The 20,797-nt window shown below is 27.8% G+C and overlaps 3 protein-coding genes across 5 annotated transcripts; 2 read left to right on the forward strand and 1 right to left on the reverse strand.

Moving 5' to 3' along the window:
• Nucleotides 1-5,241: 5,241 nt before the first annotated feature.
• On the forward strand, nt 5,242-5,883 carry LOC145193090 (intraflagellar transport protein 20 homolog A-like). Its single transcript, XM_080070479.2, has one exon. It carries the CDS (start codon nt 5,289-5,291, stop codon nt 5,676-5,678), a length of 390 nt encoding a protein of 129 aa, XP_079926605.2. The 5' UTR covers nt 5,242-5,288; the 3' UTR covers nt 5,679-5,883.
• A 1,437-nt stretch (nt 5,884-7,320) lies between these two features.
• Nucleotides 7,321-14,617, forward strand: LOC145193539 (putative bromodomain-containing protein 10). 3 transcript variants are annotated; one of them, XM_090101307.1, is made up of 11 exons: nt 7,321-7,567; nt 7,699-7,867; nt 8,656-8,729; nt 9,390-9,625; nt 11,067-11,227; nt 12,084-12,186; nt 12,408-12,453; nt 12,567-12,661; nt 13,553-13,714; nt 13,804-14,067; nt 14,334-14,617. In XM_090101307.1, exons 1-11 carry the CDS (start codon nt 7,351-7,353, stop codon nt 14,448-14,450), a joined length of 1,644 nt encoding a protein of 547 aa, XP_089957433.1. In that variant the 5' UTR covers nt 7,321-7,350; the 3' UTR covers nt 14,451-14,617. The 3 variants fall into 3 exon arrangements, with proteins under 3 accessions (XP_089957433.1, XP_089957435.1, XP_089957436.1); XM_090101309.1 differs by having other exon boundaries at nt 13,804-14,053; nt 14,334-14,608; XM_090101310.1 differs by having other exon boundaries at nt 7,341-7,567; nt 9,390-9,648.
• A 1,052-nt stretch (nt 14,618-15,669) lies between these two features.
• LOC145193161 (uncharacterized) lies at nt 15,670-17,683 on the reverse strand. The gene has a single exon (XM_080070575.2). It carries the CDS (start codon nt 17,229-17,231, stop codon nt 16,455-16,457), a length of 777 nt encoding a protein of 258 aa, XP_079926701.2. The 5' UTR covers nt 17,232-17,683; the 3' UTR covers nt 15,670-16,454.
• Between the last annotated feature and the right edge of the window lie 3,114 nt (nt 17,684-20,797).

Below are 20,797 nucleotides of genomic sequence, written 5' to 3' on the forward strand. Positions count from 1 at the left end.
AAGGAACTCAAGAGAAGTGGAAATCCATATGTGTCAAGTCAGGAGAGTAGTTCCAAGCTAAGCGTTTCCCAGCCATGCGTTTATATAGATTTTTTGGTCATATGGGCGATATGAGGGCGAGCGTCGTTGTGCAGCAAAAAAAAAAATTATTTATTAATTATTAATTAATTATTAATTAATTATTTATTAATTATTTAGCAAGGGTTTAAAACTAAGTAAAAGAAATCTTAACAAGAAAAAGTTTTTCCTATTGAAAAAAAAAAAAAAAAAAAAAAAAAAAGAAAGAAAACTATATTTTATTTTTTTTAAGTAAAATTGGTTTTCTTTCACATCTAAGTTTAAAGAATTTAAAAAATCCTGTCTTTTTTTGCTAAGTTTATCAGTTCATCGCCTCATTCAATGTTTGATGATGAGATAACTTTACAATCCAGTAAAAAAAAAAAAAAAAAATTAATAACTTCTCAATAAATTTTATCAAGGGAATTTGAAAAACATTGGTTTTACAATAAACAATTTGCCACCTGTTTCTTGGTACCGAGAAGTATAATTTATTAGATAAAAAGTTTTTTTTTGACTAATTTGCCAAAGTCTCCAGTGCGGATTAATAGTCATTTACCCGCAAACAAATCTGGGATGTCAGACAAAAGGATATGGGTCAGATTTAAACTGTATTTTTTAATCACACTCAGAAAATATCCTCATCTAATGCACTTTGGCGAACATCTTTATTCATCATTAGCTCAGGTTCTGGTGTAATTACCATAAAGTTGATAATACCTTCCCCTACTGTTGTCCATCCATTTGTTATAAGTGCAAGACAAAGTGTTAGGAAATTTTCTCTGTGGCTTGTTTTACTCCTCCATCTTATACTTCAAAAATTGGTTCCCAGCATGGATTGTTGGTATTTTGTAAGATGGTATCTAAATATTGATGTAAATATTGATGCAAATATTGTAAGTATTGATTTAAATATACAAAGAGAAGGGTTTTTTTTAAATTGCTTTACTGGCCTCACAATCATCACAAAATTCACTCACAAGTCTCCTGCTAAAAGAAAACCTTTCTTGTTCTGTAACAGCTATTTCCAGAAAAAAATGTCAACTTCAGTGTCTAGAAACGTTGAGTCCTCTGTTGACAGAAAACGAACAAGAAAAAATTGATTAAGCTAAATCGTAGTAATACAGCCCTCAAGATTGTTTCTCGAAGGCTGTATTACTTCTTAATGGAAATTAACGTGCTTTCACAGTGTACACTTAAAAAAAGATTGACACAATGACTTTAGTGTAAAAAATCGCGGTTGCTAAGGGCGAAGTAAATAGATTTCAAAACTGTTTGTTTTTCTTCTTCTTCACCGCAAAAAGTGGATTTGTCAAGTATCCTTGATTTTGTATTTCAGCAGAAGCACTGCAAATAATAATTGTAACAAAAAAAGAAAAAAAAAAAATGATCAGAAAAAAACTTGCAGATTCCTATAATGTGAAGGATGGTGCTCTCTAGTACCTGTGGTTTAATCTTTTCTGCTTCCTGTAAAATCGGGTTTGATCAACAGTTTATCAAAGCACTTGATTGCAGCAATAAAAGCTTTAAAGAGATCAGACGAATATTTTCTAAATGATAAAAATCCCAAATTTATAGCGAGTTTGTTCGATGGCAAATTACAAAGATTACGTTGATTTACTTGACACCGGGATTTGAGCTACAGAATATCAGAATCGCTACGAGAAAATTACAGCATATTCCATTAAACAAAATATTTGGGCTTGAAGTTGTAAAAAATAAAATTATTGAAAAAACGACACTGCATGACGAAGAAGTATATGTAAGTATTGATGTAAATATACATATTGTAAGTTGATATTGATGTAATATTGATGTAGATATTGATGTAAATACTGATGTAAATATTGATGTAAATATATTTGTATATATTGTAAGTTTAATGCGAACTTTGTTCGTGTCCATGACTACTAGGTAAATCATTTTAGCCTCAATATTATTTAAAAATATTCTTCTAAAATTTCAAGATTTTCATTTTATCTTCTTCTGGTTCAAACGCTTTATTTAATGTGATTTAATCTTCGAAAAAAAAAAGCAGCTTACACTCGAGTATTGCCAAAAAGCCCAATTTTTTTTTGCTCTGCCCCTAAATTTTTTCATTTGCTTTCTGATAATTATAATTTACTTTTCAAATCCTCACTGTTAAATTTTGATTTTAGATTTACAACTGTCTGAAATTTAATTAGTTTCATCCGTAAATCTTTCGGTCCGTTATTTCCGTCAGCATCTATGGGACAGGCAAGTAACCGGTGATAACTAAAAATTGCGAACTTTCTTAAGATAAAATGTAAAAGTATAAATAATAGAAAATAAAAGTAGTGTTTTAAACGCTTTCTATACTTACTATGTTTTTCAATAGCATTATTTTTGCCAGTTTTATTGAGTCTCCCTCCCCCCTGTCTGATCAAGAAAGGCATTGCTCAAATTTAAACCCTAGTTTTCCAAGGCGATACCTGTTAAGTAATTGATTGAAATTCTTAGTTTGCCATTATGCATGTAGTTATGCTAACTATGCACGTTACTAAGCTAATTATGCACGTATACTTTTCCTTTTAGTATGCCCCTACTACAAGCTTTTTTCTGGAAAATTTGCAACGTTTTCCTCTTTTTTCGCAAAATTCACGTCCTTGCCATTCGTATCAACAACTCATTTGGCATAATGTGGTTTTGCAAGATCAAAAGGATTTTTTCAATCCTTTTGATCTTGCAAAACCACATTATGCCAAAGGAAAAATTTTCTTGCTTCACTCTTTCAAGAAGATTCTCTAGTTCGCTGCATAATCACTTTATCTGAATATCAATGCCCTCATCTCTTGATCAGATGATTCAAATTTGGCACAGGGCATATATTATACACTTTGAGGGCTTTGAGAAACATCGCTGGAGTAGGAGTTGTTTTGCCGTTGATCGTGCTGTATAGCGGTATGAAATAAAATTCGTTGTCCAAGATAAAAGATTTTCTATACAGACGATTGCATTTTTTCTAGAGGGCTACTTTTTTAACCATCACGCTTTATAATCCTTTGCTTCTTCTTTTGATGCTTCTCTTTTTTTCAATGTTTTGGATTTGTAAACCTTCGAGTTGGTTGGCGTTGCTAGACTCCATCTTTACGATTGAACAAGACTTTCAAAAGCCGAACGTTCTTTGTAGTCATTTCTTTTGTCATCGGACCATTTCCAGATGATCTTTCGTGGCCAGGTTCGCTCTCAGCACAAATCAAATTATCATGTCAATTGCACTTTTGCGGATTTTCTCGTTTTTAAAATGATTCATAGTGAACTTTTTGGCTTTAGATTTATTACCTAAACAAAATTGCTATCCGCTCTCGCTTAGACTCGCTTACTTATTGTTCATTTTGTTCAACTATCTAAAATAGGAAAAATATGTGCACGAAATAATGTAAAGTGTTGAAAAAAATTGATTTTAGCTGCAGACTTTTTCATCCAAGTTAATTTTTTCATGGGAATCCGAATCGAATTCAAGAGGAAATGCATAAAGCGAGAATTAAAGAGTTTTTATTACTAAAGTTTCACTTTTACACACTTTTACTTGGTCGTAAAATTTTATGACTACGATTTTATAGCTGCTTATCGAAATTGTTGTCATTACTTTTAATAAAATTTCTTTTTTTTTTGTCAAAAATTAAAAAATTTTATAAGAAATTTTGAGTTAAATTTAAAAAAAAAAATTTTTTTACTATAAAAACTTAAGAGTGCAAGTTTTTTTTATTTAAAAAAAAATAATAATTTTTATTTTAAAAAAACAACATTTTTATTTTAAAAAAATAAAGAAGCATTTTTTCTTTAAAAATAAATTTTTCTTTATCGCTCTTTTGACAATAATTTAGCTTTAAAGCGTTTAAAAAACAAGCCCTAATCCGAACCCTAACCCGCATAATTATTGCAGCAACTAAATCTATAACTGGTTTTGTAACTGCTGCAGCTAAGAATCTTATTCCAGTTTTTTTTATATTACTATTACCAATTAATTACGATTTGTAACTTGTACAATTTCACGCTCTTAGAGAAGGTTATTGCAGAAGGAAATCAGTAGAAAGCCAATCAGCTTGCTTTGGAAAAAAATTTTACAAAAAAAAGTAACATTACAAAAAAGCAACTATCTAGCAAACATGATAAATTTATAAAATCAGCAAAATTGTTTATTCTCTCATCACAAGTTGCATTAGAAACTATTTGATTGTCTTTATTTAGTTAACTAACCTATTGAGAACGTGGATGTAAGGGCCCTACTCATTTGGATTTCTTTCTTTCATTTATCTCGATGACCAATTTTACGACCTAAAAAAAAGGTTACACTTCGCACAACCATATCACTTCGAAAAGATTGTCGGCATTCATCAAGAAACTCAGAAGTTAACACCTGGTACAGAGTTGACTCAATTAAACATAAGACTTCACACTCGTGCCTTACTCTAAAGAACTCAATACCACTACCTAAGAATAAACCCAAACCCTAAAAATCTCTTCATCTGGTGTAAAAAAAATTTAAACTACTTTTTTCACGAAATATCTGAATTTACCAATACTTTTAAACATTTTTGCATACTTTATATATAACTTAGTTTATATAGGTTTTAATAGAAAGATGGTCGTCTGGCTTATCCGCGAAAATTAATATATTTTTTCAAAAAAACAGTACTCTGAAAATATTTCAACTCCACCATTTTAAGACTACCTTAATTGGTGTAAGTTGCGAAACCCTTTGATACTCTGGCCCGACATTTCTTGTGCCGTCGGAAGCTGGTTTCCGTTGTTTGTTTTTTGTAGTTAAGAATTAGATTTTAACTAAGAATCCCTGCTACTAAATAATAATTTACAGAAGACATTTAAATTTGAGATAATTTGTAATCCATATATAATATATGTCTTGATACCAAGTTTTCTGTTAGCCCTTAAAGAAACTACAAATATAGCTGTAACTGATTATATAGATATCTGCCTAGCTATATTAACTATTATAGGTATAAACCTATAATGATTAAAATTTACCTATATGTTAAAAAGAACTTATATAAATAATAAAAAAGTTGTTATTTTTTTATTTCAAGTTGTTATTAACTTGTTCTCTAGTTAGTTTAATTTTTTTTAAAAAAAATTGTTTCTTAAAGCACACCAAAGTATTTAGAATATAATTTGTCAATAAGTGTCTAGTATTTATTGTTTTGTTTTATGATTTTTATTTTCAAAGTTGCTTTAGAAAAGTAAAAAGTATGTCTGCTCAGTCAGCTGGAATCTATTTTGATGAAATGTCAAAAGTGTGTGTACTTGAACCTGATATAAGTCAGCAAACACAAGAATTGAAAAATGAGTGTAAGGATTTTGTTGACAAAATATCAGATTTTCAAAAAATTGTTGGGAACTTTATTGAACTAGTTGATTCACTTGCTAATGAAGTAGAGAAAGAAAAGATGAATGCAATAGGTTCTCGTAATTTGCTCAAGTCAATGGCAAAGCAGCGTGAGGCTCAGCAACAACAGTTAAGGGCTTTAATTGCAGAAAAACAGATTCAGCTAGAGAGATTTAAACTCCAGTATGACACACTGATCAAACAGGAGGCTGAGCAAAATGACTTTGTTGACCAATTCATGATGCAAAAATGATTTTTTAAACATATCCATTTGTTTCTACATTGGATTGTATAAATTTAATTTAACTTTTAATTTTGTGTAACTATAGCAGGAATGGATTTTTTAAAAGTTTCTTAAAATATTTATTGTGACTGTATATATAAAATTTCAAAAGTATCAATAATCTGTCAAAACTTAAAAGCAGCTATATATTCAGCATATATTATTATTATTATTATTATTATTATTATTATTATTATTATTATTGTTATTATTAGTATTATTATTATTATTATTATTATTATTATTATTATTATTATTATTATTATTATTATTATTATTATTATTATTATTATTGTTATTATTAATACTATTATTATTATTATCATTATTATTATTATTATTATTATTATTATTATTATTATTATTATTATTGTTATTATTATTATTATTATTATTATTATTATTATTATTATTATTATTATTATTATTATTATTATTATTATTATTATTATTATTATTATTATTATTGTTATTATTAATACTATTATTATTATTATCATTATTATTATTATTATTATTATTATTATTATTATTATTATTATTATTATTATTATTATTATTGTTATTATTATTGTTATTATTATTATTATTATTATTATTATTAATACTATTATTGTTATTATTATTATTATTATTATTATTATTATTATTATTATTATTATTATTGTTATTGTTATTATTATTTTTATTATTATTATTGTTATTATTATTATTATTATTATTATTATTATTATTATTATTATTATTATTATTATTATTATTATTATTAACAAGAATTTACTTTAATAGTTATTAAGTTTCTGACATTTTATATTGTAATGTTGCATTTTTTTTAATATTAAGTTCAATTATCACTTGTTTTCAGTTTAATTAAGTATATATATATATATATATATATATATATATATATATATATATATATATATATATATATATATATATATATATATATATATATATATATATATATTACTTTGCTAAATTGATTATGTTATAGTTGGTATATGTAAATGTTATTGTTGTTACTACTATAAAATTACAAATACTGAATTCATACTGAGTTTGTTGTTTCATTTTTTTTTTTGGTTTTGTGAAAAAAATATGAAGGATTTAGGAAAATTTCCTTTACATAAAGAAAGTTTTCAACAGTCATGGTTGATAAAATGCAGAATTCAGTAACAAGAAATTTAAATATTAATTTTTGCATCATTTAAAAATAGGAACAGTCATAAAATCCCATTAAAAGTTTGAACTTAAGAGATCACATGGCTAGCTAGGTTTAGAATAATTCTGTTGTAGTATGCTTTCTTTTTTTATGAGTTATGAAAGCTTATTGATGTATGCTTTTTTTGTGTTGGAAAGCTGCAATAATGGCATTTATTGTTAATTAAAGTTTTTTAAATTGGTGCTTTGTGGTCACAGATCTATTTAGTTTCACAAAGAGCATCCATGAAAATGATGTGCATCTTCCGTAGAGTGATTTCTTTCACTGGTTCTATGAAATAAGTTTTAAGTTTTTCTTGGAAATTATGTTTATATAAACGAAAATGTTTAAAGGTTCTTTGCTCAACGCAAGAACTTTTTTTTTGTTGTTGTTAAACTACAATATCAGTTTTATTTTTGTTTGCATTAAAGAAATAAAATGAAAAGTCCACTGCAAAATGTTCAGGGTTTTAATGAAAAAGTTGTTCTGCACTTTCCTGTTGATCTTAACAGCAGACCTGAAGGTGTTCAATATGGCTATCGTTTGTTTTATGAGCTTTTAACACAACAAAAGAATACTGTTATGTATTTGATGGAAAATGAAGATCTTTACTGCTCAAAAGAGTTCTATAATTCTCATAAAAGTATTTCTCAAAGTAAATAAAAAACAAATTAAATTACTTTTTAAGAATTTTTGAAAAGTTGTATTGCAACTATTTACTTCATTATACAGACTTAATGAAATGATCCTGCTATCAGCTTTATTTTAAAAATATTTTACTTTTAGTTAATGCCGCTCTTAATAATGGCAGTTATACAAATGTTACTGAAGTTGTTTCTGATCTCAGACTACTCATTGAAAATGTTTATCGTGTGAATGGCTTGAATCATTGGCTGAGTAAGCATGCACGTACTTTAGAAATGGTTATGGAGCAAAAGCTAGCTCTACTTCCGAGGTCAGTGCATTTCTGTCTTTTCTATTTTTTACAGGATGGTGATGAGTTTATTCTCTTATTTTATTCACTATTTTTTATTTTTTATTCATTTGTCCTGTTTGAATCTTGTTTAGTTTTTCTAAAATAATTGTTTCTTTAGTTTAACACATGACCTGTGCTCTTTTTAATCACTCAACTAAAAATTTATTATTTTTTTATATATAATTTATTATAATTTATTATTAAATTTATTATTTAATAAATTTAAAATTTATTATTTATTATTATTTTTTATATATAATATATTTTTATTATTTTTAATATATTATTTTGCTTTGAATTTCTTGGCTTTTCAACAGGTTCTGTTTTGTTTAACTTTCAATAAAGTATATCAATTATATTTGCAGTAATTTCAAACGTTGAGGGTTTTTTTACCTAGTGCCTTTTTTTACCCTTTGTCCTTATGATTTTTCTACTGTGACTCAAAAGTCTTTTGTCCTTTACATTTATTTAAACACTACAAATAAATATTATAAGCAAATATAATATTTATTTGTAGTGTTTAAATAAATGTAAATAAATATTTTAATAGTATAATTAAATATTATCAATAAGTATTGTGATTAAACATAAATATTATAAATAATAATTATAAATAGGTGTTCAAGTTTATTGATTTGCCTTTGACATTACTTATCTCTTACTCAAAACAATAGAAAAATAGGTAAATAAAAAGCAACAATAATAAAGATAACTACTTCATAAACATTAAAAATGAAAAGTTCAGGTGGCTATAAAATGTTTTATAGGCAAGTACGCGATCTTTGCTCACTGGAGTCAACAAATGCTCATCAAAATAGAGGGCATCTGAACCAAGCTTTAAGTAAGTGAATTAATTGTTTCTTAGTTTTTCTTTTTTTGATGCTTGCAAGTAAATAATCGTAATTTAAATATTTATAAATACTTGATTTTTTATACATTTTTAATATTACTTATTAATTACAATGAATTTGTAGCAAACTGCATTTGAAAACTAAAACAAATGATTAAATTCTAAATTATCTTCTTTTATCCCCAATTTGATAGGTTAAATTATCTTCTTTTATCTCCAATTTAATAGGTTAAATTATCTTTTTTTATCCCCAATTTAATAGGTTAAATTATCTTCTTTTATCCCCAATTTAATAGGTTAAATTATCTTCTTTTATCTCCAATTTAATAGGTTAAATTATCTTCTTTTATCCCCAATTTAATAGGTTAAATTATCTTCTTTTATCCCCAATTTAATAGGTTAAATTATCTTCTTTTATCTCCAATTTAAGGGTTAAATTTTTAAGTGAAAAATTTTCTTATGAAAGTGAGTTGTAGTTTTAGTTTTACTATCCCTTAAAAAGAAACTTGCATTTTTATCCTTGAATCGATGAATCTGTTAAGCTACTCTGTTCAGTAGAAACCTGAACAATTTTACAGCTGTTTTTCAAGTGCTATGCAGTTTATGAGCCATGTTGTCTGTTATGCATTTAAAATATTATTTTATATATAGATGGTTCTCGCAGAAGATCTAAACCAACAGAGACCTCAGAAACACCGATAATGTTTCAGCTAAGAATGGAATATGATGCTTGTGATAAAGAGAATAAAAGGGCTCGAGAAGAACAGAGGAAAGAAAAAGAGGAAGAAAAGCGCATCAATAATGAGAAACTTTTAGAGCAACTGATTATATTCGAAGAAGAAGTTATAACGATGAAAATGTTACAAGATATAAAGTTTTGCTGGCAGGTTGGCAGTGTTTGGTTGCAAAGGTTTTCTATTAAAATGTTTTCAAATAGAATTAATTGGGAAGATTGTACGTTTAAAAATAAAGAGTTTCAAAAATTGATTTTAATTTTGTGAAATTTTCATATTTATGCTTTTGAAGTTTTTTCCATCAAAACTCTTTCTTTTTACTAACACTAAGTGATCAGCTTCTTGTTAAAAAAATAATTAAGAAACTTTGATAAACCAGCTCCATTTTACAAAATTAAAGATGTGAAAGAATGTGAAGAACTATTCTGAAAAAATGAAAGCAGTCTACTTTTGGTAAAAAATACAATTTAAGAGTTTTATCACCATGGTTTTCTATTTTAATCATCTGAAATTTTATCAAAAAAACTTCAATCAAAGAAATGTTAGTAGCTAAGAAAAATAATTTAAAAAGTTAATTTTGTATTCTTAAATCTTTCAAATTTTTTTAACAAATAAAATGCTAAATTGCTGATTGCAAGTTTAAATGAATTATTATTAGCATAACAGTAAACAAACTCTCCAAGTAATAAAATATTTGGAAAATTTAATTGTTTAACAAAACTGCCTTTTAAAAACTTGCATTTAAAACTTTTAAAAGTTAAAAAAAAATGGTATCCCTTTGAATTTTTTTCTAATGCTCTCCATTTAAAAAACTTTCAATAAAGGAGTATCATACCCTCTCATTGTGTTTCAAGTTGTAAAAGAAACCCTTCCCCCCTCCCCTGCACACCAAGTTTCATCAAAATTGAACCATACTTAGTGGTGCTGGTAGATTAGTTTAAAGAGATTGCTTTTTTGTTATCCTTATGAAACCTATAAAAAATTCAGATGTTTGTTACTAAGGTAACTTACATGATATTCAATAATCGTAAACCAGTTCAAAGCATTTATGTTTGGCCGAAAGCTACAGAACAAACAAGTAAAATAGAGAAAAATATGTTTTATTAACAGCGCATCTCATAATTTAGTGTGCAACTAAAAACAACACTTTCCAAGCCAAAATGAAACTAAATTTTATTGATCAGAAAAAATTTCAACAAAACGTTCATTTTATTTGTGATGAGTGCATTGCTATCAGGAAAACACAAAAATTATAAGTTTATGAACAACACCACAGCAACATTTATTAAATGGTAACATGCACATAAGGGTGGTGTGGAAATATTGGAATTTTTATAAAATCATTTAAATTTTAACAGTTTGGCTGCAAATCAAATATGATTTTAATTGAAATGAAATTTTGCATGTGTCTTGTGATAAGCAAAAATATTAAAGGGTATTTGTTACAAAAAATGAATGATTTGAAACGAATGATTGAAAAAATGAAAATTTTCCCAATGAGCCAGTCCACTGTCCATATCAAATCCTTTTTTAAAAAAAAGGACATGTGTATTTGATTCTTACAGGGTTTTTTCTATTGTTCATTTCAATTTAGCTTCCTTGTGTTGGAATGCTGGTTTACATGCTTCGTGGTTTCATGGGTATAGAAGATTTCAACTACACTGAGTTTGAGCTTGCTTCATTTTTTATGGATAAAAGTAAACTCATTTCAAAGATATTTACCTCGTTGCTTTCAACTGCACACGAAAGAAAAAGGTTTAACTACAAATATTACTTTTTAAGAATCTAAATAACATTGCTGCTAGCTGAATCTATTTTCTATCTTATGTTCCACTTACTAACAAAGCTATAAGATGATTGGGATGATGAGATGGTTGTGATTATGACTATTGTTTGCAGCTTTAACAATATTACTACTTTAACAATGCATTTATCTTAGTTCCACTTTTTGTAAGATAAAATTCTGTAATTTTCTTCTACAAAAAAGTAATTTTGCCTCAATTACGTTTTTCGCCTCGATTAGATTAAAGATGAACATAGTTACACAAGTTCAAGTTGCATTAATCTTTCTTAAAAGTCTTTAATGAACTATGGTTCAAATTTTCTGTTTTTCAGTAACTCTTTAAGTAACCTAATACTAAGCAATCTAAAAGTAAAAATTGATGAATCTTGCTTTTATATAGTAAGATAACTAAAAAGTTATATACTTCTTAAATAAATGTAAAATATGTCTGCACAAATTTTTGGTCTCATTGTACCAACAGACGATTGTTACATATTCCAAAAAACATAGGGAAAATGCAATTTGTAAAATTTGCACTTCAACTATAATTTGTAAATATTTATTGTCTATACAGTACATTATATTTATTTATTATTTATTTTATATATTCTTATAAAGAAATTTATAAAAACCTAACCTAACAAAATAAAAAAATAAAAATTATTAAAGTATTTTACTTATATGACATTTAAATAAAATGGTTTAGTAACAAGTTGATGAGAGCTTTCTATTTAATCAAGTAATGCTTTTAAATTCCTTTAAATATATATTTTAAAGACTTACAATACAAAGGAGATTTTTTCACAATATTATATTTTTGAATTTTAGTATCAAAAATAAACCCCCTCTTGATTGCAATGAGTGGAACACTTTGCTTATGTCAAAGGTATCAAAATGGTTCAGTGTGGCTGCAGACAATGGAGCAGATTATGTATGTAGGATATCATACTTGAATTGTCAAGTATAATATTAAATTAATTATAGGGGCTGTTGATGCTGTTATATTCATACATTATGTTAAAATGTGAATTAGAAATATTAAATATTATTAAAAATGTTTTAAAATATTTATATGTTTTAAAATATTAAAAATGATTAAAATATGAATTAGAAAGTTGTTTAGTCTAAATTACAAATAAAAACTTATTTTAGGCCGCTGAGCAATTTGGTTTTGATAAATCATTGTTCAGTATTTTTGGTAAGTTTTCTATAACAGCTCAGCTTTTGTTTATCATAACTTGTTAAAATTTTTGAATAAAAACTTCAGCTAAATTATTCTTATTAATATGCATTTATGTTTTTATTTATCAGGCTTAGAAAACCCCATTCCGCTTGAAGTTTCATTTTTTCAACTTCCACTTGCTCATAAATTAACTTTACTTAAAGCGTTGTGTGAAGTAGCTTTGGTATATTTTTTTGTTTTTCCTTTTATTTCTATTTATTGTTGTGTTTGCTGACTCTACCATTCTTTGTACTTAGTAGGAGATGGGTGTCTAGAAAGGGACATGCATAAGATAAGAAGTTGTGTAATTCTCTCTCCTTGGCCCCAATGCTTAAATGAAAACTTTTTGTATATTTATTTTAAGTCTTTAAGTAAAAAACTCTTTGAATTTTTCTATTTGTATATTTTTTTTTACATTTTTTAACTCTTCATAAGTTAACTTAAAACAGTTGCAACTCATTCAGCCACTTTCAAAGCATTTTGTAAAAACCACTTACAGAAAATACAGCTACAACTTGACGGCTGCTGTCAAAAGCTTCAGCAGAAAAATCAAGATTTAGGAAAAGAAACTTGATCTTTTTGTTTTTAGCAGAAAGGCAACCATTTTTTTTAAAAAAAAACAAAACAACTGCAGCACTGATTTTGTTTCAGTTTTTTTTTATCTGAGCCAGAAAAAAAAAGAAAAGAAAAAAGTGAAAAATTTTGTTTAAAACATTTGTTTACGTGATGTGTGTGTGCATTTGTGTGTGCATTTGTGTTGTAAATATAGTATAAATATTAAGTAGAAGAGCTTAGTAACTTAGCAACTGGTTTGTCCCTTTTTATTGGGTATTACTTACAAATATGTATACCTCTAAAGATAAAAAATTTAAATAACTTTTGTATTTTTAGTTCTAGTTATTGCAATATTTTGGTAATAGTTTTTTTTGAAGAAAAACATTGAATTATGCAAACAAAAGTGTCCCTTGCTTAACAATCTATCTTGCTTAACCCCTATTTATGATTTTGTACTTTTTTTGTGTGTGCTTTGTGTTTTTGTGTGTGATTTTGCACTCTGACTAATTAGTATTTTTAGGAAAATGACGACATCATGTGCAACACGCTCGCTGAAATCCCAATATTAAAAAGACAAGACTTGTACTTGGGTCAAGATTTAGAGAAAAATACATATCACTTTTTCCCACAGTTTGGATCCACTGACATTAGAGTTTATAAACAACATTTTAAAACTATCAAAGTGTGTTTTTTTTTTTCTCCAGGTTTTTAGTTTTGAAGTTCTAAAATTTTTAGTCATTTTGAAATCTGTCAGTTTTTATAAAAATTTAGGAGACGTTAAAGACCTCAAATGGTGGTTTAACCTATGAGTTGGTAGCATGGAACCTTGAGACTTTAGGAGGAATTATATCGTCATTTAAAAGCACCAACCAAAGAAAGAATTCTCGTTTGCACAGTTTAGTGGAAACCTTGCAAGCTCTGCACGATGAGTTGTTCACAAGAAAAGAAGAATTTACAAAATCTCACCAATCCGGAAAACTTTCTGTCATGCAAAATTATTATTGGCCCGTTGGCGAACCAGGTCAACAGCTTATTGTTAGTTTTTTTATTACAACAACATAAGGTCATCACGTTTTGCATAATGTTTTTACCCAATTTCTTTTATGTGAAAATCGTTTTAAATAGTCGCGTTTGACCGCCCTAGATGAGTGTTAACAGCCAAAATGTTTTTAGACAAAGCTTTTGACTTAATGCGATATCAAACATAAACTCGTCTTGCGTTTTTAAGAATATTTCTAGCTCCGGTTTAATTTTCTCTTAATAAATAAATAAGAATTTAAATATTTCTCTTGTTCTTTTAGACGTCAACGCGATCCCTCTACATATTTGAGATATCGATGCGACTTTTGTACACGTTTGAGATATCGATGCGACTCCTGTACACGTTTGAGACGTCGTCGATCCGCGTAAACCTTTAAATTTTTAGGATCGCTCCAAATTATGTTTCATATGACAAAAGTTTTTATCAAAACACAAAATTTTAAAGTTTATTTATTTTATTAGAAGTTGTTTTATATTTTAGATTTTTCTGTTTATTTAGTCTAAGGGCCAATATTATAAAACAGTTTACGGGTCGTAATACATTTCGAAGCTTTTAGCTGTAAAAAGTTACTTAAGATATAAAAGTTAGAAAACTTTTTAAAATAACAAACTATAAGCTTTGAGTTGTTTTTAAGTTCTTAATTTGTAAAAATTTATAATTTTCATATTTTAAGCTTTGGAATGTGTTACGACCGTAAACTGCTTTATAACATTTTTGGCCCCAAGATTTGTTTTGTTTCCTATTTATACGAAAGATTTTATAAAAACATGTTTTATTTGTTATTTTAGGAATAAAAATTCACTTCTTTATAATTGTTCCTGGTGTTGTTTTGTGTTCTCCATTTCCCCATTTATTTTAAACCATCAGCGCTTGATATATTTAATATATTATAAACAAACTGTAACAAAAATGGCTACTAGAAACAAATTGCAATCACACGTAATAATGGTTCATGTGACGCTTCCATCAAATTTTAAAAAGCCTGAATTCTTCTGATTTGTAATTCCGGTGCTCTAAATTTGTCGCTTAAACTGAATTATGCTATGAATCTCTCCTTATTCGATAAACTTCCGGTTTTAGTTATTCTCTTTTAGTTTGGATGATAAGAATTAAGCTATAATTGAGCTCTTAGAAGAACTGCTGTACTTACCTTAGTGTACCAAACCCTAGTGTTAGATGACGCCTTCAGATATTACTAAAAGGTTTTGTCAGCAGATCTTCAGATGTTAAAAATTTATAGTAAAGTAGTTATTAATATAGGTAACGAATTCTAGAAAAAGATTCTTGTTAATATACTCTGCGAACATCTTAGATCTCTTCGATCAGTTTTGTTTTTTTCCACCTCGGGTTAGGGTTAGGGTTAGGGTTTGTATGATGGATAAAAAAATTAAACAGATGAGTAGATTAGTATGCAATAATGGATTGACTTGTACGCAATATTATTGTTATCTGTTTGCAGTAAAAAACTTTTGACTTTTTTTATAGGATTTCATGGAAACTTTGTCTAATTCAAAATTCCAAAAATTTTGATCAAAATTAAAATTTATGTTCACATGTTCAGCTTTGAAGGGGAAATTAAACAAAAAATGTTTTAAAAATTTTTTTTAATGTTATTTGAATAAACACTTCAAATAATACTGTTACATACTGTGAGAACGAATCTTGCGCATGTACCTTACGCGCTTTGGTAATTATAAAAAGATGCGTTGGACCCGAATGTTCAATGCGTGCAATAATAAAAGGACCCGAATGTTCAATGTTTGCAATAATAAAAGCTCCATTACATTCTCCAAACAGAATCTGAAGAAGCTATGTATTCATACATAAACTCCCCTGTGCTTCAAGTCAACTTGAACTAAGCTTAATGGTGGGATGTATTGAACTGCATCAGCCAATTGCAGTTTAAACATTTTCCACTTAGTATACAGTTCATTTAAAATTACATTTCTTGAAAAATCTCCTCCATCGTGTCCTTTAGGGTGCAAATCTGTTTTCTTTTCTTTTACTTGCAAGTGAAACTATCTCTCACCTCAGCACCGCATCGGAGAATTTCATAGCACTTTTTTTAAGAAAGACTGTTTTAGCGTCACTGGAATAATAATGCCAGATTCGGTCTACTCCAACAATCTTGATCGTCTCTCACATTTGAAACGCTTTTTTTTTTTACTCCTCAAACTTTCAACACATGAGCGGGTTGCAAAAGTTGGTAGACTAATTTTCGTCAAATCTTTAAAGTTTGTAATGAAATTGGTTAAACTAGGTCGCAAAAAGTCATTTAGATGGCCAAGTTGTCGTTTAGAGGTTGGAAAGCGTAAGATTTAAAAACGCAACATTCATTTTGTATTCTTGAGTTTGATGTAACTCGATTGTCTCGATTGTTTCAATTGTGTTTTAAAACGAATTTGTTTTTTTTGATATTTTTTTCATTCTTAATGGAAGGAGAGTTATCAACTTTGAATATTCTTAACTTTCGCAGAAAATCATGAAGACAAAAGCTTATTGCAAACAACCCGTTTTCAGCGATGTGAAGCTCTTCTAGGTTCTTCAAATCGTGAAGTTCCTTTGGAAGATATTTTATGTTGTTTTTACACAGCTTTAATATTCGAAGTTCTTTTAATTCCTTTACTTTCGGAAACTCAGTCAAAAAATTTCCTTCCAAGTTCAACTCTTCTACATTTTCCAGCGCCTCGCAGCGAACTACAAACCTCTGAATTTCGTTGTAACTGAAATCAATCATTTTAAGTTGCTTCATAATCGGCAAAGTAACCGGTACCGACGAGATTCTATTGCAACTCAGGTTTAAAACTTCTAAACGTTTTAGCGAAAATATTTGTACTGGAATAAACTTCATATTATTGTTACACAAATGCAGCTCGCTTAAGTTTATGAAGGTTGTAATTTGGTAAGGTAATGTTGTGAGGTAGTTTGAATTCAACTTCAAAATATTTATATTCTTGTCAATTTTAACTAAAGTGTTTTTATGTAGTTTTCTTATCTCTTTCATGCTCAAATCGACCTCTTTTTCCCCGTTCTTATTCTTCACTACTCGTGGCTTCAAATGATAGTTAAATATAACTTCCTGTTCGTCTTGCTCTGAAATTTCACTTTTTAGGATGTAACTATCTTTTTTGAGAAGATCTGATTTCATTTGACCCATGCAAAGTTTAACCAATAACTTTGGACGCTCACAAGCATCCGCTTCTTCGAGCAGCTTAGTAATTAGCCGTCGGTGCTTCTGACATAAAAATTTTGTGCAGCACCATGAAAGTTTTTTATCTTCTTTGACTTAATTATAATACATGCAAAATTTTTATGAGGAAAAGCAGTTGTTACTGTTAGACAGCCTGTACACAACTTTCATTTAATCATTTGAAGCATGTTGGTCGATGGCACGCAAAATCAATATACTCAACTCTTGAAAGCGAATTATGGGTGTCGTTTAAAATGCCTTCCTATGAGTTTTCTCGATTGCTTCTCTGAAATTGGATATCTTTTAACCAAGTAGATTTTCTTCCGAATTTCGTACCACATCAATGTGTCTCGACATTTATAACACGCGGTTTATTTCAGATTATCTTTTCAAATTTTCTTCAATACCACAATTCATGAAGCGTATTACTTATAGAAAATCTATAGCAAAACGCTCTTCAATTTTTAATTCATTTACATTAGAAAAGTTTTTATAATTTGTAATGAAACATAAATAACATTAAAATTTCCAAAAAAAAGACAAGAAATAAAAAAAAAAAAAAACGATAAAGAAAAAAAAATTTTTTTGAGGTTATTTAAGCGGGAAAAAATTTGAGTATTTTAAGTTTTTTTTTAAAAAAAAAATTATGAAACTGATTATTTAAACACTAGTGAAGTTTTTTTTTTAAAGTCTTTAAAATTTACCCCCTCCCCCCGTGCTTAAACGATGGCGAACCAATGTTCTAATATAAGAGACATATTGCTAATTAAGAGAGGAACGAATTTATAAAAAGGGCTTTCAAATCTGTAATTAATTTTGAAAGAAAAATAATTTTTTATCAAAACTCCGAAGAAGATCGATTTTTTTTCAAAGCTCAAAGATCGATTTAATAATCTTCTTTTTAAAGAAAACTGAAAAGTAAAAAAAATGGTTGAGCGTCTCATTTGTATAGAAAGATTAAGATAAAAGATTCTTTTAAATCTTTAAACTTGACAGCCATTTAAAAATCTTTAATCAAAGAGATCTCATCCCTCAAATTAATTTCGCACATCCCTGAGCAAGCATCTCAAGCTGGGGTCCGGTTGTTTTTTGCTCCTCTAATGTCATTATGATGTTAGAAAGGAAAATGGTGGCTGCTTCTGAAAAATTAAAAAGTAAAAATTCTCGGCTTCTCTCCATTTTTTTTATAACATGAAAATTTTAATTACAAAAAAAAAAAAAAAAAAAAAGAAAGCGTAAATAATATAAGAATCATTTTACTCAACTTTAGCACAAGTTGATACATGTGTATAGCACTTGTCTAACACGTGTTAGTTTTAAAAAATGAATATAAAATTGTTTTGTTAAGAAATGCTGTTAACCAGCCGTTAAAATTAAAATATTAAAAATTGCAGTTATTAAATTAAGAAGTTACAAAAAAAATATCTTTACAATTTTTTTTCTTTTTATAAATTAAAACATGTTTATATAATTTCGATATAAAAAATATATATATATCAAAAATAACTTCTTATTTTCTAAGTTCTTAAGCGCCCGTGGACTACAGGTGTCTCTAAGGTATACTTCATTTAGCTCAATAGATAAGAGGGGTGGAATTGCTCTAGCCTACCACAAAAATCCTTGGTGGACGAAAAATGAAATAAGGAAGTATAGAAATAAGGATAAATACACAAAGTACTTCACCAATTTTTTTAAAAAAAGGTTTTCTAACTTTTAAACATTAAATATTTTAACTTTTTTCTTTGGACAAAAGTTCTACCTTGAATATCAATCGATTGTTAAAAGACATTAGTTTCTTATAGAGATTGGAGCAGATTCAGAATAACTAGAAACCACTGCTCCTAAGAAGTTTATTTGTGGTTAGGAAAGGAAAAATCTAAATTCAAAAATAAAATGTCTCACTGAAGATGAAATGTAATTTTTTTTAAAAACTCTCTCTCTCTCTCTCTCTCTCTCTCTCTCTCTCTATATATATATATATATATATATATATATATATATATATATATATATATATATATATATATATATATATATATATATATATATATATAAAGTATGATATATATAAAGTATGCTACCAATAAAAATTGGTAACAAGAAGAATAAATTTTCAAACAATAAACAAAACCAAAAATATTTGCTGGAATTTTTCGCCTTCGCTGACGCATTTTATCAGAACCTTAATGTATATTAAGACTCTGTAAATCAACTCAAAAGATGTAAAAATTTGATTCTTTTTGACTAAAAATAGTTAACTTTACTTTTCAAACTGATTACAAATTACTTTTACTTCCTCGGAGGATTGATGCCGTGATTTTCCTCGCTTGCGCTGTTAGAAAAAAGTTTTTGTTAGGGAATCCATAGGTGCCTGTGAAAATACCGAGAAAATATGAGTAGGCATGTTGTTTTCGTTTTTCATTAAAATTATTCGTTTTTTCTGCTTCAAGTCACGACTTCAAATTTTTTTTTTTTTCGTGTATATCACCGTTCATAATTTGTTATAACAAACAAACTCCACGACATTAAAACTTCTACGAGATTAAGGCTTAACGTCATTACACCTATGACATCATTACACCTATGACGTCACTACACCTATGACATCATTACATCTATGACATCATTAACACTGCAACAATCAAGTTCATCAACTAATGCTTCAGCAATTAAAAGGTTTCTATATATAAATGGAAAATCCTTAAGTACCCGGTTTTTGCTCGCTAAAAACTAATAATGGGCAATATGATGGGATGAACCACATTTAAAAAAAAAAATAAATTTACAGCAGTTTTGTCTTCCTTTTCAAAAAGAAAATGTAGGTTAGCGCCTACAGCCCATTCACTAAGATATTCTTCGGAAAATTATTATAACCATCAAATGTAGTGAATTAAATGAATTATATTCGGTGTGCAAAATAAACCATTGCACCTTGCCATAAATTGGGAAATATGTTTATGTTTGAATGATTATTCAAAAAAAAAATTTAATTTTCTTAAATATTTTTAGTTTAGTAGGCAACTGTAATTAGTTATAGACTTACAGTTTTGATAAAAAGTACTTGGACATGTCGTCGCCTAAGAGGGCAGAGGTTCTATCTCCATGTTGTACTCAAATTCAACTATGACTTTAGGGACATCTTCAATGTTAATAATTTCAAAAAAGTTGAATTATTCCTATCATGTTTGATAGTTCTAATTGATCAAAAAACATTAACACTAACAAAAAATGAAATTGCTGATTTATGCTTAATGCTCAAACTTTGTTTTTGTTCTCCTGCAAAACTACCCAAAATGGAGATAGAACCTCTGCCCTCTAAGGCGACGATGTGTGGTTTTAAAAATGCATCTTGATAAAAAACGCAGTTTTTCACCACACGCGGCAATTTCTTCAGTGAGAGCTTGCTTATTCGTTCATTTACTGATAATTCAATTTGTCTCGCTTTACTGATAATTTAAAATTTGTCTAACTTTTCGTTCATGACTGCTAGTATATTTTAATATCACTCACGTGATTATGTTGTCGCCACTAGT

This window comes from Hydra viridissima, unplaced genomic scaffold (genome assembly GCF_058129835.1).
Source record: "Hydra viridissima isolate aposymbiotic clone 2 unplaced genomic scaffold, HvirCarnegie_v1 scaffold_10, whole genome shotgun sequence".
In the NCBI taxonomy this organism is placed as follows: domain Eukaryota; kingdom Metazoa; phylum Cnidaria; class Hydrozoa; order Anthoathecata; family Hydridae; genus Hydra; species Hydra viridissima.